General features: G+C 46.1%; 1 protein-coding gene across 1 annotated transcript; it reads left to right on the top strand.

Annotated features, from left to right (window-relative positions):
* The first annotated feature begins 319 nt into the window (after nt 1-319).
* Nucleotides 320-10357, top strand: YWHAH (tyrosine 3-monooxygenase/tryptophan 5-monooxygenase activation protein eta). Its single transcript, XM_066370443.1, has 2 exons — nt 320-590; nt 8904-10357. The coding sequence occupies exons 1-2, from the start codon at nt 504-506 to the stop codon at nt 9555-9557; spliced, it is 741 nt and encodes a 246-aa protein (XP_066226540.1). The 5' UTR covers nt 320-503; the 3' UTR covers nt 9558-10357.
* The last annotated feature ends 13454 nt before the right edge of the window (nt 10358-23811 follow it).

Below are 23811 nucleotides of genomic sequence, written 5' to 3'. Positions count from 1 at the left end.
CCACCGCGCCCCCTCCTCTAGCCCCCCGTCGCCAGTCCCCACCCCACACTCCCCACTCCCACCTCCACCTCTGCGGCGGTAAAATGCAGCACCCCCAGGCCGCATGCGCGGATCTGGGCGGAGCCACGGCGACAGCTATTTATAGTAGGTGACGTCACCTTGAAATAGACCGTTAGGACCGGCCCGCCCTCCCTACCCTCCACTCCCGCCGCTCCTCACCGCCCTGTTCGGCCGCTCCCACTGCGCAGGCGTTCTTTAGTCCTCGCATCCTCCCCCCGGAGCACGGCCGCCTCTCCTCCCTCGGCGGCGTCCGCGGCGCGAGCCACTGCGCGCGGGGCGAGCTAGCGAGAGGGCGCGAGCGTAGGCGCCGTCTGTAGCCTGAGCGTTGGGCCGGCCGGCGAGCCAGTGCGCGTGCGCGGCGTCGGCCTCCTCGGCGACAGGGGAGTGGACCGGCGGGCGAGCGAGCGGTGCGCGGCGCGAAGCGAGGCCGAGCCACGAGCGACATGGGTGACCGGGAGCAGCTGCTGCAGCGGGCGCGGCTGGCCGAGCAGGCGGAGCGCTACGACGACATGGCCTCCGCCATGAAGGCGGTGAGCGCGCCGGGAGCCCGGGCGGCCCGCTGGGGGGCCCGACGTAGGGGAGGGATGGGCGGCCTGGCGGCGTCTCCCTCCTGGCCCGGGCGACCTCGCGACCCCGCGGGGCGCGGCTGCCTGCCCGTGGCCCGTGCTTCCTGCGTTCGCCGGGCGCCCCGCCATTTCCTGCGGCCGGACCCGGGTGGGGTCTCCGGGGAGGGAGTCGTTCGGGGTCGCGCATGCAGCCCTGCTGGGACGGGCGGGTGACGGTATCCCCTGCGGGCGGGCGGGCGGGCGAGAGCCTCCGCATCTTATCTCGGAGCCCTTCCTGGGGGAGGGAGCACCCGAGGAAACGTGAGGCAGACACATTCCTTCTTCCAGACCTGGGACTCACTCCCTTCCTGTCTTCCTCCGTACCCCAGCTTGTAATAAAGAATCACCTAGTTAGTGGTGCCCTGTTTCTCTTGGTTTTTGCTGCCACGAACTGAGGTCTGTAATACCAGTCTGTTTTGCTCTGCTCGCCCGAATCGTGCTCATTGCATCTTCCCACGTTCGAGGTCTGGCTTTGTGTGCAAAGACCCCCAACCTGCAGTCTGGGCGTGGACACGGGCGGGAAGGCGGCGGGCGTGGGGCCCCACTGCCAGGTTCGAGTCTGTGCTCATCTGCCTGGAGATTAAAATGAGGCGTGACTTCTAAGCCAGTGTGCCTTTGCATTCCCGAGACCCTCACAGATCCATTCTGCAGCCTGATTTCCGGTGGAGGAGACCGGGGGGGGGGGGGGGGGGGGGCAGCCACACCCTGGCAAGTGGCAGTGGATTAGACACCACCTGCGTTTCTGAGAGTTCCGGTTATCCTGTTACTGTCCCTGTTTCTTAACCTTTTTACATTTTCTTGAAATACACATTACTTCTCTCCGCCTCAAGGTCACTCAGTGGTAGAGCTACAACTTTGACCATCAACATACCTATGTTCATTTCTTGTATGACCTCCTGAGACCTGGGAGGATCCGTCTCAGCCCCACCTTAGACCTAAAAATTCTGAGACTGGGGGATGGGACCCCAAAATCTGCATTTTAACCAGCTCTCATGACAAATTTTAGGGGGCTTAAGTTTTAGAATTACTTCTCAGGGTTATACCCATTTGCCCTTTTTGCTAGCCTTGTCTACAAATCCCGAGGTGTCATAGCATTCCATAATTATTTGAAAAGCTCCTTTAAAGGCTTTTGATATTAATATCATATGAAGTATGTTGTTGAGGTCAATGTTTAGGATTATCCAGGTAAGAAAAATACTTGAAGAGTTGTGTTTCCTGTGGTGTTCTTATAACACTTGTGTTTGGAAACCACCAGTATCACCACAACCCATTTGTTGATTCAGTGGGTGACATGGCATGGTGTGGATTAGATAGGAGTTTTCATCCAAATCAGGGACAATCTAGGTTTAGTACTGAAGTCTAGGCAATTCTGGAGGCCCTCTTTAGGAAAAAAAAAAAAAGGTAAAATATATTAATTTGGAAGTTTTCAGAAACAGAACTGTGGAAACTTGTTTCCTTGGAAGAGGTCATGAGCTTTAATTTCTTTGTGATGAAGCCACTTCTGTCCACACAGCAAGTCCTACTTGAGTGAGCATCTTCTCTGCGGTAACTGAGTGGGATTAGGCAGGATGCGTCTTCTCTGGACATTATAGTGAGGCCCTTGCTCACCCTGTGAGTCTTAGGATCCCTTTGGGGAATGAAGGGATGAGGATTGAAGAAAGGTGAATTGAGGTTAAAGGAGAATGACTAGAAGGTATGTTCCGGAAACCTGAGGCAACCTAAAATGGGAAGTAAGGGAAGAATTGGGAGATGTAACCAGAATAAAAAAAATACAGTGTGGGGAGAGAAGAAAATGACTTTCTGTACTTTATATGCAGGCTTGAAAAAATGCTTTCCTGTAGCCACTTTTGTGGTTTTTCACTGAGGCTTTTAAGGTAGTAGCATTTTGCAAACTAATGGATTCCTCCATGTGTTGGGAATCTGATATCTGTATCTGAAATAAGCCATCCAGCATTGAAAACTGAGTCCCAACTATAATCCTGTCATCTCAGAATTGTGATAAACCACCTCCTCAAGGTAACTCCTGTTAAAAAATAAGAACTTTTTTTGGTCAATATGCCTGTTTCTTCTATTAAAAAATTCCCTTGTCATCTAAATTAATGGAATATATTTAATAGAAAAGACTTGGCAGGGGTTAGTTGGAAACCTAAGTTGATGTTTGTACGCTGAATTCTTAATGTGATTGAGAAGACTCAGTCTTCATTTTATTAACATTACAGTCCTTAAGAGCTTTTGGAAAAAGGGAATTCTAGTAACCCTCTGGATTTATGTGAGTTTTCTTTGGGGCATGTAAGTAGACTGCATTAAGGAGGACGGAGCAGCATACCTGAGGGAAGGGGTGTTCTGATGCCATCATTCTGTGACCTTGAAATGTACATCTCGGCTTTGGGACCACTGCAGTGTAAAACTAGTAATGTTGGTGTTACTGTCCAGTTGGTTTTCAGTCTTCATTCTTCTAACTTGTTTTCTTTTTTTCTTTATAATCTAAACTGTCACCTAATAATAATGCCTGCTGGTAATGATTGGTGTTTTTTATGCTACCAGCGTCACCTGGAGGACTGTGTCGGTAAGCTATAAGAAAAATCTTGCGTATTGTAATCAATGGTGTTGTCTCACCTCAGGCGAGATCGGTAGTTCCCTGCCTCACTCCATAATCTGAAGAGGGAAGAAATGTTTCTGAGATGAAATAGAAGCATATCTTTAAGCTCTGCTCCTCTCATCTCTTTAGTAGTTTACATAGACTATAATAGTGGGAAGAAACTTTGAAAGATTCTGGAACTCCAAGTCTTTCTTAGAACTAACAGAGGTTGGACAGAAATACATCTGAAGGACTTGTATATGTATAGAAATCTTAAATGCGGGAAACAAATGCAGTTTCAGGAAACGGCAATCGGAGAGGAAGAGGCACTTGGCCCGGCCAGTGGCAAAGGGCTCTTATTCCAACAGCTGTGAGATTATGGGAAGTGGGGAAATGAGCAGGTGGTGTGTAAAAGGAAAGCACGGCCGGGTGCCGTGGCTGAGACAGAACCTGTGTTGCAGAGCTAAAGATGATTTTGAGGTGTACCAAACTGTGGTTGGTGTGAAACCTTAAAGCCACATTGGTACTGCAGTCTGAAATATATGTGTAAACTAGTGAGTCCTGTTTCCCACTAACCAGTCATTTAAAATGTAATTATCGTTTGTCCTCTATTGTCTGGGGAAGATGGCTCTGGATTCTTATAATAGTCTGAATTAAAAGGCACTTTAGATGGAGAGCAGTTCACAGATTTGCTGTACTGACGTGAGAGTTGTGGTTCCTGTCTGCGTTTGGGGTTCCTGAATTATCCCCAGAAGAGTTCTCACAAACTAGGAACCCACCACTGCCTTAAAGAAACCAGAAATATGTTTACTCCCTTTTGTCCGGAATTTTATATTAGTGGTAGACTGTATTTTCCTGAAATATGTATGGTTTGGAAGTGGGTGCACCAGATGTGTTTTCCATGTTACAATTCATCAAGTTTGTGGATTGTTTATCATTTGATTCATTAGGTGCTCAGTAAATGGTAGCTGTTATTTCCGGGTATATATGTACATTCTCATTCAGTCTTTATAACCAGTCCAAATGGAAACTGTTATTAACTCTATTTTACAAATGAAATTTAGAGCTTAATTTTCTCATGGTCAAGTTGTAAAGCCAGGATTTGAACTCGTAAATTTAGAGTTCTCACTTTAACCACTGTATGGTAGTGCCCTGTGAGGCTAAGGAATATTTCTAGTATACATTCTGGTATATTAGTTGTTGTCATCATTGGTGACTAAATTCTAAACCTTTTATACCAGTTGACTTACTGAACACAAGTTCATCTATTAGATTTGTTATTTTTGCCAAGTTTGATTAAAAACAGAATCTACTAAGAGATCTTAGCAGCAGTAGAGGAGCATAAAAGGCAAAATCTCACATCTGGATTTTGCTTATTCTCTTGAAGACCAAGATTTTTTTTTTTTTTTTTTTTTTAGCTTAAGTGAAATATTAATGGACTTTGAGTTCCTGCTATGAATTAAGTGCCAGGACTATGTTAAATTATACTTGTATTTTAAGAAACTGTGTGATATATCCTTGGCACCCGTTGCTTTTTTTATTGCTTTTCGTATATTTTATAAGCCCATAGACTCCCCAAAACTTCAGCGTTTAGGTTGTTGGTAAAACTACTGGTGTCTGAGTTGAGGCTGCCTGGTTTCTGCCCCCCTCCTTGCTGCCATGGCTTTCCCCTCTTTGGTGGTGGGTTTTGGCACTTTCCTGTGCTCAGAACCTGCCACAGCTTCTGAAGCCTTCAGTCCTGGTGCCTCCAGGGTCTGTAGCATGCAGTAATGCCATTCAGATGGGGTTGTATTGAACTCTTGCCAATGTCTACAAAATGTCCAGTTATGTCAAGAGCAAGACACAGGCAGTCTCTTAGTGATACAAGGGTAGCTGTTTGACTAATACTAAGCTTAGAGTGGACATTAATTACCTGAACTCATCTGCTCTGAGTTTGCAGTTGAGGCTGGTGGCTTTATAGACCCACAGCCTCACCCTGCAATGACAGGGCGTGGTCTTGCCAGGCCTGGGCCAAGTGGTGACTGATGGTGATTTGCCAGCTTGGAACCAGGCAGAATCCTCACTTTCAGGGTTTTGACTTGATAAAGAGTCAAGCAGAATTGCTTTCATCCCTCCAGCTCACTTTATTTTTTTCCTGTAGCTCACTTAAAAAAAATGCACAGATGTACAGGGTTCTGCCAAAGAAGCTTAAAGATTTTCTGATGTGGTTACGTTTACCTAATTGTTTAGGAAAATCATTTTCTTCGGTTAGAAACTCTAATGTCAAAAACAAGCTTGTTAGTAGTGTGTACGTAACTAAAAAGGGGGAATGGTAAAAAAAAAATGGTGGGATGGTAGTGTGTGGGGTGTAGCTGTTGGGATGGGAGTGCTGTTGGGGAGAAGGAGCAACCCCAGCTGTGGTCCGGCAGATCAGGGGTGGCATTTTTGTTTGCTCAGAATTATTTTCGAGGCTAAATATTTCCCAGAATAAGAACTTTTAAGTTTTCCCAAATAGTCCCTGTGCTATTTTTGGCAGTGGATCTATTTTTACTCACAAACGCAGAGTTTATTGCCTTGTGAGTTAGTGGGAGGAGGCCCTCAGGGATTTTTGAGTAAGCGAGTAGTGTCTCAGAAGATAAATGAACTCATAGTCGACCAGGTTATTTGTAGAATGCTGTGGAGTGTTGAAGCAGAGAGAATGGGTGAAGTGCCTGCCCCAGGGTAGCCCAAGGCTGATGGGTTGTCCTTAAAGGAAATGGAAAGGAGGGCCTTTATAAATGGGAAGGGTTCATCAATTTAAGGTTTTAGGAGGAGTGTAAGCAGGATTAAATGCAGAGAAAGCCAGGAGAAGGCAGAGAGGCTGTGAGCAGAGGTGGGGAAGCCCCTTATGGATAGAGTTGCCGCATGAAGATAGTGCCCCAAGTGGCTCCACGAGGGCAGCTGACAATGGCCTGACTGTGTTGACACTGACATTAAAGTGAAAAGAAGGTCGAGAACTATTGTCTAGGTCTCTTCTGTCTTGAACATTTTTGTCTTGTCTTCATGTTCCTAATTAGAAACCATTTGGAAGTTTATGATTATAAAGATGCAGTAAATCATCTCCATAGAAACTCCAGATGATCATCTTGGTGGTTTAGTAGTACAATGTGGTTGGGACTAGGAGTTTGTGCTTTCCTTTCCATTACACTGCATTGTCTTCCAGTGTCCACTTCTCTTAGTGTAGGACCAAGCTTTTCTTTAGATCTCCTGGCTCCAGGACTTTGGAATTGGAAGTGTTGGAACTGGGGCTAACAAGTGTTAATGAAGGTTATTTGCAAAAAGTATCACCAGTCAATATTGGCTATGAATCTGTTATGCTTTAAGGAGCCATCGGATTTCCATTCGACCAAGTTATAAAACTACCTTCATTCCATAAGTTTCCTTTTGCTAAATTAACTAAGTTGTAACCCCAGGAGTATTAAAAAGTACTATATTTAAATGAATCCAGTTAGGCCCTGGCTGGGGTTCTAAGAACAATGCTTGCTTAGTGATGTTAGTCACCCTCAGCTGATGCTGATAGTGATTCATTTAGACTGGCAGGCAACCAGATGATTGTTACATAAACACTAATACTCCTAGTAAATTATTTTTTTTTGTGGAGGTGTATTCTTAATATTGCCCAGTAGCCTTTTTTGGCAGTTTATTCCTGATGAAGAGAGGGAATTACTAAAACCTACAGATACACTCAAATTTCGTTTACTGTTGCCTGACCTGTGGTGGCACAGTGGATAAAATGTCAACTTGGAACACTGAGGTCACCAGTTCGAAACCCTGAGCTTGCCTGGTCAAGGCACATATGGGAGTTGATGCTTTCTGCTCTTCTCCCCTTCTCTCTCTCTCTCTCTCCTCTCTAAAATGAATAAATAAAATTTTTTTTTGTATTTTTTCTGAAGCTGGAAACGGGGAGAGACAGACAGACTCCCGCATGAGCCCGACCGGGATCCACCTGGCACGCCCACCAGGGGCGATGCTCTGCCCCTCCGGGGCATCACTCTGCCGCGACCAGAGCCACTCTAGCGCCTGGGGCAGAGGCCAAGGAGCCATCCCCAGCGCCCGGGCCATCTTTGCTCCAATGGAGCCTTGGCTGCGGGAGGGGAAGAGAGAGACAGAGAGGAAGGGGGGGGGGGGTGGAGAAGCAAATGGGCGCTTCTCCTATGTGCCCTGGCTGGGAATTGAACCCGGGTCCCCCGCACGCCAGGCCGATGCTCTACCGCTGAGCCAACCGGCCAGGGCCAATAAATAAAATCTTAAAAAAAAAAAAAATTTGTTTACTGTTAATAGTGTCAACCTCATGCCCCACCCCTTTCATTGCTGCTCAGGAACAATGGCAAGTTAGTAGCTTTGCTGGGGCCCAGACCAAGGTTTTCTGATTCCAAGTTTATATTAGTTTCTTAGTGCTGTCCCCCAAAGTACCACAAATTGGGTAGCTTAAAGCAACAGAAATTTATTATCACAATTTGGAAGGCTAGGAGTCCAAAAATTGAGGTGTTCTCTGAAGGCTTCAGGGGAAAATCCTCCCTTGCCTCTGTCCTTGCTTCTGGTGGCTTCTGGTAATCCTTGGTGTTCCTGGGCTTGTAGACACATCACTCTAGTCTCTGCCTCCATCATCATAAGGTGTTTTCTGTGTGTGTGTCCAAGTCTCCTTTTCCTTATAAGGACACCAGTCATTGGATTTAGGATCCACCCTAATGCAGTGTGACTTCACCTTAACTGATTACATCAGCAAAGGCCTCATTTCCAAATAAGGTCACATAACCAGGAACTGGGGGGTTAGAGACTTTGCATAATTTTTTGTAGGACACAATTTAATAACAAAGTTCAGTGCTCTTCCTACCAATGACAAAGCTGGCTCTCTTGGAAGTGACATTATGGAGAAAAAAGTAATAGAAGTTATAGTTTGTGACATTTAACATTTCCATTGAAAATAATTGGTGCTTCCATCCTTGATGGCCAGTCAGGGTTTCCCATCAGTAGGTCAGATTCAAACCCACTGCTGTGTAGCTGTATTTCCTTTCAGCAGAGGCCTGGGCACTTGACTGTTACTGATATATCCGTTTTGGCTTAGAGGAGGACTGGGTGGACTAGTGGGATTCCACATGTAACCACAAGCTGAAACTCTGGCCACTAGATCTGTGGAGCTCTTAACTAATAATACGGATTTGAGGGAGGTTTCATTGGTTCTTTCTAGAATATAAACTAGAAGTAGAATCTGGAACAGACTTCTAGTCTGTAATTTTTGAACATTTGATAAAGGAATCACATGGTCTTATTGTTGAGTGTATCTTTTGCAAAATAGCTGAACCTTTGGGGCTTTCCCACCCATCATTATATACTATCACCTCACAACCTTTCCACAGTTACCTGTACCACCCCTATACCTCTGCCAAGATGACGGCAGCATCTTATAAGGCCTGAATTATTAATGTCTCAAAGCTTTTATCATTGAACATTTTGAGTTTCAAGTATTTATTTCTTCAGTTAGACTACAGTCTTACCTTCAGAGATGATCCATGTTTCATTGGTTTTTCTCCCAGATGGCTTGTCCATAAATTGTTTTTGAGAAGGATTATTGACTAGGTGGAAGGGATTTCTTTCCAAGATTTTCAGACTTGGATTTCAGTGTTGTATCTGGCATTTTTCAGGTGACGGAGCTCAATGAACCTCTCTCCAATGAAGATCGAAACCTCCTCTCAGTGGCCTACAAGAATGTGGTTGGTGCCAGGCGATCTTCTTGGAGAGTCATCAGCAGCATTGAGCAGAAAACCATGGCTGATGGAAATGAAAAGAAGCTGGAGAAAGTGAAAGCTTACCGGGAGAAGATTGAGAAGGAGCTGGAAACAGTGTGCAATGATGTCTTGGCTCTGCTCGACAAGTTTCTCATCAAGAACTGCAATGATTTCCAGTATGAAAGCAAGGTATTTTACCTGAAAATGAAAGGCGATTACTACCGCTACTTGGCAGAAGTAGCTTCCGGGGAGAAGAAAAACAGTGTGGTTGAAGCTTCTGAGGCGGCCTACAAGGAAGCCTTTGAAATCAGCAAAGAGCACATGCAGCCGACGCACCCCATCAGGCTGGGCCTGGCCCTCAACTTCTCCGTGTTCTACTACGAGATCCAGAATGCACCGGAGCAGGCCTGCCTCTTAGCCAAACAAGCCTTTGATGATGCCATAGCTGAGCTGGACACACTAAACGAGGATTCCTATAAGGACTCCACGCTTATCATGCAGTTGCTGCGAGACAACCTCACCCTCTGGACGAGCGACCAGCAGGATGAAGAAGCAGGAGAAGGCAACTGAAGAGCCTTCAGGTCCCTGGCCCTTCCTTCACCCGCCACCCCCATCATCACTGATTCTTCCTTGCTACAATCACTAAATATCTAGTGCTAAACCTATCTGTATTGGCAGCATAGCTATTCAGATCTGCTCCCCTGCCCCCTGGGAAGCAGTTTCAGATGGGCATTGCTGGATCGATGGTTGCTTTGAGCCCACAGGAGCTTTCTTTTTGAATTGTGCAGACAAGTGCGTTCTGAATGAGGCATTTTACTCTGCCTGTTGATAGTTGTGAAATTCATAGGAAAGCAATGGGGAAGTTTAGAAAGGAGAATTAGCCAAAACAGGCTACTCTGATATTTAAATGATCCATTTAAAATGAGCTGATAGTGTTTTGTTAATAAGCAGTACATCTTGTGCATGCAAAATGAATTCACCCCTCCCACCTCTTTCTTCAGCTAATGGAAAACTGTTAAGGGAAGCTGATAGAAGAGAACACTTGCTCCTTTCCATCAGCTTTATAATAAACTGTTAACGTGAGGTTTCAATAGCGCCTTGTTTTGCCTCTTTAAATTATGATGTGCACAAACCTTCTTTTCAATGCAATGCTTCTAAAGTTTTGATACCTGTAACTTTTTTTTTTTTGGTTGAGATTGTTTAAGAATCATGGATTTATTTTTTTGTAACTCTTTGGCTCTTGTCCTTGTGTATCCTGACAGCGCTGTGTGTGTCAGCCCATGTCAATCAAGATGGGTAATCATTGAAATGCCAGACTTCTAAATTCAATGTTTTGGAATTCAGTGGATAAATAAATGCTGCTTTGGGGATCTGTGTAGGCGTGTAGTCTTCATTTCCCCTCCTCTCAAGGAGCTATATGACAGGTCACCATTTTGAATCCTGGTTTGAGTCTCAAACATGGAAGCATTTTTCATACAGTAAGTTTTCTTACCCTCTGATTCCATTACACATGTTGTAAGATACACATAAGACTCGCATTTAAAATAGTTTCCTGGCCCTGGCTGGTTGGCTCAGTGGTAGAGCATCAGCCTGGCGTGCAGGAGTCCCGGGTTCGATTCCCAGCCAGGGCACACAGGAGAAGTGCCCATCTGCTTCTCCACCCCTCCCTCTCTCTTTCCTCTCTGTCTCTCTCTTACCCTCCTGCAGCTGAGGCTCCATTGGAGCAAAGTTGGCCCGGGCGCTGAGGATGGCTCCATGGCCTCTGCCTCAGGTGCTAGAATGGCTCTGGTTGCAACAGAGCAACGCCCCAGATGGGCAGAGCATCACCCCTGGTGGGCATGCCGGGTGGATCCCGGTAGGGCGCATGCGGGAGTCTGTCTGCCTCCCCGTTTCCAACTTCAGAAAAATGCACACACACACACACAAAGTAGTTTCCTGTGAACCTAGCCAACACAACTTCTCTTACCCACTCTTTGTGATAACTGGTGTTTGTTAGGGAACCGAGCAGATCAAGATTCTGTCTTCAGCCTGACCAGGCGGTGGCGCAGTTGATAGAGCGTCGGACTGGGATGCAGAAGGTTCCAAGTTCAAGACCCCGAGGTTGCCAGCTTGAGCATGGGCTCATCTGGCTTGAGCAAAAAGCTCACTGGCTTGGACCCAAGGTTGCTGGCTTGAGCAAGGGGTTCGGTCTGCTGAAGGCCCGCGGTCAAGGCACATATGAGAAAGCAATCAATGAACAATTAAGGTGTCACAACGAAAAACTAATGATTGTTTCTTCTCAATCTTTCTCTGTTCCTGTCTGTCTGTCCCTATCTATCCCTCTCTCTGACTCTCTCTCTGTCCCTGTAAAAAAAAGATTCTGTCTTCGTAGTACAGCACTTGTGAAAGGTCAGGCCTGTGTTTTACTTGGGAGAGGAGGCTCTTCAACCCACCCTACTGGATTGCTGGTTGATACTGAACACTCTGAGTAGGCACTAAGCTTATTCATGTGCTCAAATTTTCTTAATATTCTTTCTGTATTAGATGTAATAAAATTAATTTGGGGTACAACCAAGAACTCTGAAATAATCTTTACTGATTAATGTTAAGAAAGCTTTTAATTTTTTTTTTTTTTTTTGAGAGAGTTGGCGAAGAATTGACTTACTCCACTTAGTTGTGCCATGATTGCTTCTCATATGTGCTTGGCTGGAGCTTGAACTGGTGACCTCAGGAATAAAGCTGGTGTCCTAAAGATCGAGCCAGTGACCCTGGCATTTATTCATTTTAGAGAGGAGAGAAGAAGGAGAGAGAGAGAGAAGAGGGAAGGAGCAGGAAACATCAACCCCCCTATGTGCCTTGACCAGGTAATCTCAAGAGTTTTTAACTGGCGACCTCAGCATTCCAGGTCGATGCTTTATCCACTGCGCCACCACAGGTCATGAGTGACCCTGGCATTGAACTAGCAACCTCAGTGCTCTAAGACTCTGCTCTATCCACTGCACCACCGGCCAGGACACTTGATTGAGTATTCTTTAAAGTAGAAAAACAAACCTCGATCTGAGTTTAAAAAAGAAAAAGGCCTATCCCCCTTACACACGCTCCCTGTTTGCGGTGTCCTAAGGCTCCACTTGCTGCCCAGCGTCAAAGTTGGAGTACTTGATGACTCCAGCCCCTCATTATCACCTCCAGCATGGAACCAGGACCGAATGTCCTTTTTAAGTGGATTGGTTCAGTTACAGAAAGGTCTTAATTACCTTATTCTTGACTAAAGCTTGATACTAGACTAGTGAAAATGGCCATGACCCAATTTCTGTCCTTGAGCATATGTTGTGGAGCACAGAACTTAATTTAAGCGTGGCAGTTTAACCTATTTTCTCATTCTGAAGTAGAGGTATCACCCATGTGCTAATAACTCCTTAGGAGGCTTGTTTCAAGTTGGTGGCCTAATTGCTAGCTAAAATGGTTACTGAGCTTCACTTTAATTAGGTCAGGTATTTTAAAGCTACAACCTTTATTGTGGCCAAGAGACAGCTCTGATAAACATGTAGACAATAAACTTCCTACATTTGAAGTGCTCTTCAGAGGAACAGCTTTAGGAAAAACTCATTTTCATTTCACAACTGTCTTATGAATGTTTTTGTCCCCACCCTGCAAATGAGCAAAGTTAGTGAACCTCTGGAATTCTCACAGCTGGAAAGTCTGGGTGGCTTCTGCCCCAAGACTTCTGATTCAGAGTTCTACTTGCCCTGTGGGCTGTAGTAGTAATGCCTCGCTGCCTATGCTCCAGGCAGCCTAGGAAAGCCACACAACCTTTGAGGCTTAGGTACCTCATATTTTTAAGTGTAGAATTTGCAATATAAGTTTTTTTGTTTTTGACAGAGTCAGAGAGAGGGACAGGTAGGGTAGACAGACAAGAGAGATGAGAAGCATCAATTCTTCGTTGCTGCACCTTAGTTGTTAAGTGATTGCTTTCTCATGTGTGCCTTGACTGGGGTGCTACAGCAGAGCAAGTGACCCCGTGCCCAAGCCAGCAACCTTGGGCTCAAGCCTGCAACCTTGGGCTTCAAGCCAGCGACCATGGGGTCATGTCTGTGATCCCATGCTCAAGCCAGCAACCCTGCACTCAAGCTGGTGAGCCCATGGTCAGGCTGGATGAGCCTGCACTCAAGCCGGTGACCTCGGGGTTTTGAAGCTGGGTCCTCCATGTCCCAGTCCAATGCTCTATCCACTGCACCACTCCCTGGTCAGACTGGAATATAAGTTTTAATTCAACTCAAAGGACTCGTGTACAAGGCGTCACCCTCTGGGAATGGGGTGTAGGAAGTATGGCCATACATAATTACAATTAGGCCTGTAAGTTGTAAATGGGGTTCTTTGGGAGGACATAATAGGAAGCTATTAAATTACACATGGCATGAACCTGGAAGGCTTCTCTACTGTGTGATCTCAGTTGTTTCCCCCTAGTCCTTCACTCTCTTATGTTTTAAAACTTGTTGAGATAAATTTATGTAATAAGATTCAGTCATCTCAGTGTTAACTGAAGTCCAGAGAAATGAAATGGCTTTTCCCAGAGTCACTGCAAAATTGGTGGTAGAACCTAGACTAGCATTCAGACCCCTAAACCCTTTTTCATGGTTCTTGTCACTGCCATGCTCTTGGGATTGAGATGGGGAAAAATGTGACATCCCATTCAGGGACACTCAGTGCTTTTAATGTTTTCACTTAGATTTGAAGGAACTGTGCTTGGAAAGGGATGTTCAAATGTATCGGTGCTATTACTTTAGATTTTCAGTATCTCCTCAAAGCCTGCTCAAAATTCAATTTGTTTGAGTTGGAGGACAGGGTAGGATTCTTGATAATGGAGCTATTGTGTAAATACTTGGCCATCTTAAATCACTTGGGATGGGGGAGTCCAGGATGCTTCTTGGCTCTGTGACATAAACTATTCCAACTCTTGGGTCCTCCACAGCCTCCCATACACCCTTATAGGTTGCTTGCCATTCAGAGACTTAAGAGGGTCCTCAGTTCTTAGGAGACCCTGCAACTATAAGACAAGCACAAACACTGATTCACAGCTGGGTGGGACCTAACAGATCTTTTATTATAAAATCCAGTCGTTAGACTGATAAAAACAACTATTTCAAATACCTATCATGTTCTGGGCACCTTAGGTGCATGGCCTGAATCTACAGAGATTCTGGAAGGCAGGGATGACAATCTTTAACAGTCGAGGATACCAGGTATCAGGTAGAATGAAGTAGATAGCTAGTAAAGTGGAAACGCTGAGCCCTTCAAGGCTATTTCCACCACACTGTTTATTGATGTCCATCTGGAGAAAAGGGGTTCTAGAAAAGTTAATAGCTCCTCTGCCTCTCCGGTCTTGAACCTTTCTTCTCCAATCTATAGGCATCCTATCCAAATCAAATCCTTCAAGGGCTAATGGAATGCTGTCTCTCTAAGATTTTATTTATTGATTTTACAAAGAGTGGAGAGGGTTGGGGGAGTAAGAAGTAGCAGCTCGTAGTTGTTTCACTTTTAGTTCATTGGTTGTTTGTTGTATGTGCCTTGACCAACCAAGCCCAGGGTTCTGAACCAGCGACCTCCACGATGTATCCACTGTGCTACCACAGGCCAGGCTAAAATGCTGTCTTATGAAACCTCTGATCTGGTTAGAAGCCTCCTGTTGGGTGACTTTGGGTCAGTCTTTGCATTATTCTAAGTTATTGTGTACATCTCTCCTCTGGACTATATGTCCTTATGGTGCCTAGCAAAACAAGGGCTTCTAAAGGTTGGGTGAGTTAAAGAATGAAGGAATCCACTGTCAAATTATTTTCCCGAAGTAAACTCTCATACCATTCTGGAGGGCCAGGACTGTACAAAGAAGGGGAGGGGAAATAACACTGCTGATTGCCTTTGGTGGGCAACTTAGCAGTTACACTAAGTAGGGCTTTACATACAGTTTAAAATTCAAAGCCGACAATCTGTGAAGAAGGTTGTAGCTCCACTTGAGAGACTCAAAGAGAAAAGTGACTTTTATATGGTCACACAGCCGGGAAGTGGCAGAGCATGTCTCTGTGCAGGGCTTCAAGGGCCTTGTTCTTTTCATGAACACGTTGCCTTCAGGCAGAGGCCGGAAGCCTGACATTCCAGGGCTTCCTTGATGGGAACTCTTCCTTCCTCACCATCCAGACTTCTTTAGTTACCTTGTCCTTCATGTTGGCCTCCAGCCTGAGCAGTCTTTTTCGCTGACATACTCCCATCACCAAGCAGTTTGGACTGGACCCTAATGCTTTTCTTCCTCCTAATCGTTGGAGCTCCTTCTACCTGGAGAGGAGGTATCTGTAGGTGCTGTAGCTACAGTATGACCCAAATGGTGGACCCAAACACCACCAGTTGAAATCTCTCCCTAGCTGGACCCCACTTTGACTCAAGCCATTACTCTCCCTTCTAGAATGGCTTTCTTCTCTGGCCTACTCACATCCTATCTATGAAATCCCACCTTCTCCCTGCCAGCTACGGTGAGCCCCTCTCTGGGCTCCTGCACTTTGGGTCTGTACCACACAAAGGCATTTATCACTTTGTCTTCACTCATTCAACAAACACTATATGAAAAAAACAAACACTATATGGTAGACATTGGGCAGGGTGCTAGGAATACCTTGGTGAGTTACCTGACCTCCTGAGGCTAACACTCTAGTGGGTGAGTTACAATAAAAATGTAAAATAATAAAGTAATTATGAAAATGTCACTTAGGTTCTTTTTTTTTTTTTTTTTTTTTTTTTTTTACAGGGACAGAGAGAGAGTCAGATAGAGGGATAGATAGGGACAGACAGACAGGAACGGAGAGAGATGAGAAGCATCAATCATCAGTTTTCTGTTGCGACACCGTAGTTGTTCATTGATTGCTTTCTCATATGTACCTTGACCGTGGGCCTTCAGCAGACCAAGCAACCCCCTGCTCAAGCCAGTGACCTTGGGTCCATGCTAGTGAGCTTTTTGCTCAAGCCAGATGAGCCCGTGCTCAAGCTGGCAACCCCAGGATCTCGAACCTGGGTCCTTCCGCATCCCAGTCCGATGCTCTATCCACTGCGCTACCGCCTGGTCAGGCACTTAGGTTCTTTTTTATATTTTTAAAAATTTATTGATTTTTTTAGAAGAGAGAGAGAAATGGGGAGTAGAGGGAGAAGTGGGAAGCATCAACTCATAGTAGTCGCTTCTTGTATGTGCCTTGACTAGGCAAACCCGGGGTTTTAAGCCAGCGACTTCAGAAATCCAGGTCCATGCTTTATCCACTCTGCCACAACAGGATAGGTCACTTAGGTTCTTCTTGAGGGTCTAGCACACAGCTTACAATAAGAATTTGTTAAGTTCATGAATAATTGATTAATTTGAGGCCAGAAGATTAAAGAAAAATTTCCATTGATTTGAGAGATGGTGGCGGGGGAGAAATATCAACTCACTGTTACACTTAGTTGTTACATTTAGCTATGCACTCATTGATTGCTTCTTGTATGCGCCCTGATGCGGGACTGAACCTGCGACCTTGGTATGCTGGGATGATGCTCTCCACTGAGACATCCGGCTAGAGCCAAGGCCAGAATTAAAAAGAAAAAAGAAATAACCAAAAGGAACCCTTTATATTTCCACCCAAGTCTACTACCAGTGAGCCATGTAAGAAACTGAGGGTATGGGGCCTCAGGATTGGTTCTAACATCACCTGTAGGTTGGTGGTGTGACCTTGAGCAAGTTCTGGCCTCTCAGCAGCCTCTGAAAAGGAGGAGAGTGTTTTTGATGGTCTCTGGTGCCTTTCCATTTCTGAGATTCCATGATTCTGTTATTTTCAACTGCTCTGGGATGGTCCTCATCCTCTTCCTGGACTTTTTTTCCTGCACTGCCCCCCCCCTTTCCTTCCGCCCTTCACGTTTGTCCCTCCTGCATCTGCCCTCCACCCTCTTCACTTTCCTGGCCAGCTCCTAGTTGCACTGAGATGGTTACCGTGGCAACCATCTGGAAGTGACGCCATTCATCTCCTAGGCAACTGTTTCCAGGGCAGTGACATCATTTGATCACCATGGCAACCCTCCAGGAGAACAGTTCTACAATGAAATGGGCAAACAATTATGTATTTTTGGGTATTGGGGTCAATGCATGAAGAATATTAAAATAAAAATATCTCAGGAGCAAGAAGAAAAAGTTTTGGGCTTATAGGAAAAAGTGGGAAACAAGCGTGGGGCTGGGAAGGGGCAGATACTCTCTGGTGACCCCCCATCCTTTCCAATAACTAGGCTGACTGTATAATATATCACCAAACTGGGACACTTGAGAGTGAACCAGGGCACCATTATTATGTTGGGATGACAGGTGAAAACTGGGCCTTCCCAAGTAAACCAGGGCATGTGGGCCCCATCCATAATCAGGAAGGTGCCTTGCCTCACTCCTTCCCCTCAATAAACATTGATTCAGCTCTTCCTGTGTGTGGTCACCAGGATACCACCAGCCCGGGTCCCTGTCCTAATGGAGTTCACTGTCAGGTGTGTGCTGGGGCCGAGGGTATTCACGAAGTCACCCAGTGAAGGCTGCTGTGCAGACTGAGTGTAGTGCTTGGAAGGGAAGACACAGAATGCCAGCAGTGTGTTTAAAACAAGTACCAGAAGCAGCCTGGGCAGGAGAAGACTTAATTAAAGGGGTGAGGTGGAGTGGGAGAAGTCTGGTTTGGCAGAGGGCACTAAGGGAGTGTGCAGAGTGCCAGGAGCTGAAATGAGACCCGATAGAGACCAGCAGGGAGCCAGGTGTGAAATAAGGGTGGAGAGGGTGGAAGGGACCAGGCCTCATAGGGCCTTGGAGGCCAGAGCATTGGGAAGCACCAGAAAGATGTGTTGAGCAGTGGGAGATAGAATCTTGCATTTTAAAAGTCTCACCCTAGCTGTTGCATGGGGCAGAGTGGGAGGGAGATTGGGTGGCAGGGACCTGAATGGTGGCAATAAAATGGAGGGACATGGTGGATATTGGGAGGTGGAGCTGACAGGATTTGCTGAAGAACTAGATATAGGGTGAGAGGGAAGACTCAGGATGACACTTGGAATGGCATGAATGACTTGGAGTGGGGGGAGTGACTGCTCTTCTCTCCGATGAGGAAGCAGAGCAGGACTGGGACTCAGGGAGGCATGAGGTTTTCACTTTTGCCAACCCCCTAATAGAAATGGAGATAACAGGTGGCAGACCTGAGTGCCAGCTGCTTTCCTGTCCCCACAGGTGCCCTATGAGGGAGTGCCTCACTGGCCCATCTCACAGATGAAAAAACTGAGGCTCAGACTGGTTTTAGAACTTGCTGAAGTCCTCACACTTTGCAAATGACCACACCAGGCCTCAGACAGGGGCTTGCTGCCTCCTGAGCCTACCTTCTTCATACCAGACCACGTTTTACCAGCTGTCCCCATTTCCTAGTGAAAGAGAGGAAGGAAGGGAAGCCAAGTGCCACCGCCTTGATCTTCACCACCACCATTTGTGCTGATGAGCAAATAGAGGGTCTGAGAAGGGGTGAGACCCCTCAGCCCCATCAGAGCTGCTTTCTTTCCACCACAGATGTTTTTGGCTGAACTTTAGGGTTCTGCCCAAGCCTGTGTCCTCAGGAGGAGAAACAAGTGGGAGGCTGGGAACATTCCTCTGTGCCTCAGCTTCCTCCTCTGTAAAATGGGGACAATAACAGTGTTAACTCCTGCCCCATAGGTTGGTGCTGAGGCAAAACGTGATGTAATCAATGAATGTTAGCGACTGTTAGATTTAGGGCGGGAGGGCAGGAGGTGTGGGTGTGCACAGGACACATGGCTGTGGGATGGAGGTGGGAGAGGCAGGGTACAGTGACATATGGACCAGCTGGCTGAGACAGAGGCCTCCTCCTCACCAGCTGGCTCCCGGGGAGACAGCATGGTTTGTACCCCTCATTCCCAAGCCTACACCTGCTGCCAGGGGAGGAGGCTGAGCATGGCTTCTCTTGGAAAAAGAGGATTGTAGAGAAAGCCTGGAGACAGGGAGGTTATATCCAGGAGGCCTAAGCCTGGGGTCGGGGTTGTGGAAGGGACTAAGAAGCCTGTACTTGGGCCCTCTGCCCTCATCCACCTCTTAGCCCTACCATCAACCCTACCATTAGGCAACCATTGTTTTGCTATAGCCTTCAACTACAAGATCCTGAAAGGCACAAACTACCCTGAGCTTAAAAAAGAGTGAATAAACATGAGGATTGGGCCCTGTGATTCCAGTGTGTGTACATGCATACACGCACACACACATTTTCTGTATGCATTAGTCAGAGTTCAGCAGAGAAATAGTACCAGTAGGAGATGAATACTAAGAATTTTTGTTTGTTTTTTTTTTGGCAAGGAGTTGGTTGTGGCTAGGCAAGTCTGAAATCATGAGGTGCACGCTAGAACTCTTTTCAAGGGACGAAGTTGCGGTCCACAGGCAGAATTTCTTCCTCATCAGGAAACCTCAGCTCTGGTTTTAAGGCCTTTCAGATGATTGAATCAGGCCCACCCAGATTATATTCTAGGATAATCTTCCTTAAAGTCCATTGATAATGAAAGTTCATTTACAAAATACCATCACCAACCAGCAACATCTAAATTAGTGTTTGAATGACTGGGGACTTAACTTAGACAACTTGGCAAGAGACCATCACACACAGATACCAGCTAGACATGGTTTTGGTGGCCTGTGGAATGTGCTTTATGCTTTTTAATGTGGCTATTTACTGAGTACTTACTATGGGCTAGGCACTGCACTAAGTGATTTCTCCACAGCATCTCAGTTAATCCTCAAAACATCCTGTGAAGTAGGTGCCCTTCTTGTCCGTAATTCTACAGGTAAGGAGACAGCCTGGGAGAAGTGTGGATACTCCCAGGGTCACACAATCTCAAGGGCAGATCTGTGCTTGGAACCATCTCTTTCTATGGCTTCCCTGTGTTAGTTTCTCCTCTCTCTGCTTCCTCTACTCTCCTGCTGCAGAAAGTCAGAGTTCAAATCGCTGTGTGATGTGAGCATGCTCCCGCGCTCTGGACTCCAGTTCTCTCCCTGTGAAGCGATCCTGCGTAACCTTCTCGGTCTTTCTGGCATTAGGGCAGAGGAAGACCATTCTAGGACCACTTTTTCGGGCCTTTGCTGCCACCTAGGGGACTCACCGATGTTCACCAGGCTTGCCCTATGGAAGGCAGGTAAGTTTGCAAGTGAGCTGCTGAGGTCCAGCTGGATGGGAAGGAGGAAGCAAATGGTGTGAGGAGCGATTCTGGGCTCGGGAACAGAAACAATGTATATCCCACTGACCCTTGCCTCCACCTTTATCACTCAGGCTCCCCAGGCCTCTGCAGAGTCCGTGGCCCTCCACCCCTGCGGAACTCTGCCGCCGGCCTCACCAGAAGGGTCCCTCTGTCCCCCGCCTCAGTGGGGCCTCGGAGCCAGGAAGTCCAGAGGTCTAAGGGGATGCGAGAGCTTGTCTCTGCCATTTAGGTCACAGGACAGGTCCGCAGTGTGACTCAGGGCCTGGAGTGGACCCGTCCACCTCGACTAGAGAAGAGAAGGAGGCGGAGGCCCAAGGGGCGAAAAAAAGAGGAGGGGAAAGGAGCGAAGTCCGGGAAGGAGGGTATAGGAGAGCCCCTTCTCACCGCTGTTCCTGCGCTTCCAGCAGCTCCCGACTCTCCATGTTAGCCCATCAATACAAGCCCAACACAGAGCCCGCCAAAGGCCCCGCCCACGACCCGCCCCTTTCTTTCGAGCGCAGCCACTAGGATTTTTAATTTCAGCAAATAGATGGATGGTGATGCCATTGATTGAGTTGTGGAGATTGATCTTGCTGTGGAAATTGAGAATGCAATTTTGGAGAACTTACATATTTCTCTTAAGCAAGTTAAGATGATAAGGCAACTGGCAAGGGCCTAGAGATCAGGGGAGTAGATTGGGATATTTGGCTTGGGACATGGGACAGTACTCCAGCAGGAGGCAGTGCACTTCAAGGCAGGAGAGCTAAGCTGTTCATATTAGCCACTAGCCACGTGTGACTGTTGGGCACTTGACATATGACGTGTCTGAATTGGAATGTCCTGAAATGTAAAATACACATCAGATTTTGAAAATTTAGCATGAAAAAAAATATAGAATATCTCATGAACAATTTTTTTATAGTGATTCCATGTTGAAATGCTAATCTTTTGATATATTGGTTTAAATAAAATATATTATTAAAATTAATTTCATCTATTTCTTTTACCTTTTAAAATGTGGCTACTAATGCCTGACCAGTGGTGGAGCAGTGGATAGAGTGTCGACCTAGGATGCTGAGGACCCAGATTTAAAACCCCGAGGTTGCCAGCTTGAGTGTGGGATTATCGATGTGATCCCATGGTCACTGGCTTGAAACCCAAGTCGCTGGCTTGAGCCCATGGTCACTGGCTTGAACAAGGCGTCACTGGCTGGGCTTGAGCCCCCTAATCAAGGCACGTATGAGAAACAATCAATGAACAACTAAAGTGATGCAACTATGAATTGATGCTTCTCATCCTTCTCCCTTCCTGTCTGCGTGTCCCTCTCCCCCCCACTCTCTCGCTAAAGAGTGTAGCTACTAAAATTTTTTTAATATTTTTATTTTTTTGATTTTAGAGAGAAAGAGAAAGGGAGAGAGAAACATCAATTTGTTGTTTCGCTTTTCCATGCATTCATTGGTTAATTCCTGTGTGTGCCCTGACTGGGGATCAGACCTGAAAACTTGGTACATCAGGACAATGCTCTGACTAACTGAGCTAACCAGCCAGGGCGGTAATGTGGCTACTAAAAAATTTAAAATTACATTTGTGGCTCGCACTGTAGTATTTTACAGGGAGGAGCTGCCCTAGCTGGTAGGGCTGGTGGAAGATGTGACTGGTCAGGACATTAGGTGGCAGCAGTGGCTAGGAATTTGAAGGGCACTTCCAATGAGGAAAAGCCTACGTTACACCCTTACACCCGCAGTGGGGGTTGTTGGCTTGGCTCTCCCTTGCTTTCCTTCCTGGGACTTCCTCATAGCAAGACGGTGGCACACCTCTCTGGACTTCCCAACCCATTGGCTGTCTCAGTTGGAATTGAGGAAGCGTCAGGAAGGGTTCCAATATTGTGGCAGCATGAAGGACTCAGAAGGTGCTGGTACCTTAGATGCTGAATTCTCATCCCCTTCCTGTCACCCCTGGCTGACATCACCCTGCCCAGGGGACATTTCTACCCCTTGGACTGAACAGGGTATGCCAACCAACAGCTGGGTAGTCAAGGCAACCAAGGTCATAAAACTCATAATTTACAGGAAATAGATGTGATTGTAACCCATTTTCACCCATTCGCATTCTAAACACCTTGTTCAAACTGCCTGTAGTGTTTCTGGTTGGCAGGAAAACTGCCATTAATAGAAAAAGAACAGGGAGATGGTTAGGGGGTGGTGAGATTGAATTGACTTAGTTTGGTGTGACTTTTGTGAGTGCCACTGTATGCCAAGTAACATTTGTTCAAGTATCTTAATACAGGGACAAATGCATGGAGATATAAATAAAGACCCATGAGAGCACAGAGGAAACAAAGCTAGTGCCAGTGTGTGTGTGTGTTTAAGTTTGAATTCAGAGAAGGTGGTTTCAGCAGAGGGGTAGGATTTAGCCACACAGTGGAAGCTGTGGACAGAGGGTTTTCCAGGCACATGGAACAGCCGGAAAAGACATGATTCAGGTAAGAACAGATAGAACTGTTTGGCTAGAATGTTGGGCACATGGAACAAAGTCCCAGGAAAAGACAGTTGGTGCCAGATCTTGAGAAGAAACCACTTGCCTGGAGCTTTTTAGAGGGCCACACAAAGAAGAGAGAGAAAAAGGAACTGGTGTGAGGAAAAGAGGGAGGTAAAGACCCTTTCTGGGATCACCCTGCAGTGTGGGGTAGTGGTTAAAAGCATTTGTTTTGGAAGTGGAAAGACCTGAAACTGAATGGTAGTCTTACCTTTTTTTTTTGAAAATGGCTTTATTGAGATATAATTCACATACCATACAAATTCACTCATGCAAAGTGTACACTTTGATTACATTTAGTATGTTCATAGTTATACAACTGTAACTACAGTCAACTTTAAAAAAAATTGAGGTATAATTCATATACCATAAAAGTGACCAATTTGAGATGTTAATTTTATCAGTTTTTAGTAAACTCACAAATTTGTGCAAACAGCACCAATGTCTAATTCCAGAATACTTTCATCACTCCAGAAAGAAACCTAGTAGCTCGAGTTTCCAGTCAGCAACCTCAGAGTTATGGGTCAATGCTTTATCCACTGCGCCAATGCCGGTCAATGATCTTTTTAGAGGCCCGTGATAATGTTTTAGTTTCTTTTCAAATTAGAACAAAAGTGAACATTTAGGTCAAGGAAAATGCCTTAACACACAATATTAAGACAACAATAATGTCTTTATACAAAATGCAGTGGTGAAATATAATGTTTAACATATTTTTTAGAGGCAATCAGTAAATGGTCATTATTTGTGGGGAGCAGAGAGAGTTTCCCTCCCCAGCTCGAGCCCCTTTAAAAGGACCAGTGCCTTGGCAATCTGGTGAATTATTGAGTGTGCAGTCCCGTGAAGGAGCTGCTCAGTGAGTTCAAAGGAAGGTCAGCACTAAGGAGCTACCCCTCTTTCCTGATTTCCTGCTCTGACACCTCTGAGGGCTCTGGGGGCACTGTGGCCTCAGTAAGCAAAGAGCGAGTTGCTGAGGCGGAGAGGAGGGGAGCCATGTGGGGCTCTCTGCCTCAGTGGCTGACCTATTTGGTAAAAGTCCCTAGGATGACTCCCTGACACT

This window comes from Saccopteryx leptura, chromosome 2 (assembly GCF_036850995.1).
Source record: "Saccopteryx leptura isolate mSacLep1 chromosome 2, mSacLep1_pri_phased_curated, whole genome shotgun sequence".
In the NCBI taxonomy this organism is placed as follows: domain Eukaryota; kingdom Metazoa; phylum Chordata; class Mammalia; order Chiroptera; family Emballonuridae; genus Saccopteryx; species Saccopteryx leptura.
The sequence above is the reverse complement of the archived record's forward strand: the minus strand, read 5'-3'. Positions and strand labels throughout refer to the sequence as shown.

Excerpts from the sequence above, each read along its gene's own strand:
- YWHAH (XM_066370443.1), top strand. The coding sequence starts at position 504 with ATGGGTGACCGGGAGCAGCTGCTGCAGCGGGCGCGGCTGGCCGAGCAG. Across the intron at positions 591-8,903 it reads TGGCCTCCGCCATGAAGGCG|GTGACGGAGCTCAATGAACC; the intron begins GTGAGCGCGCCG and ends GGCATTTTTCAG.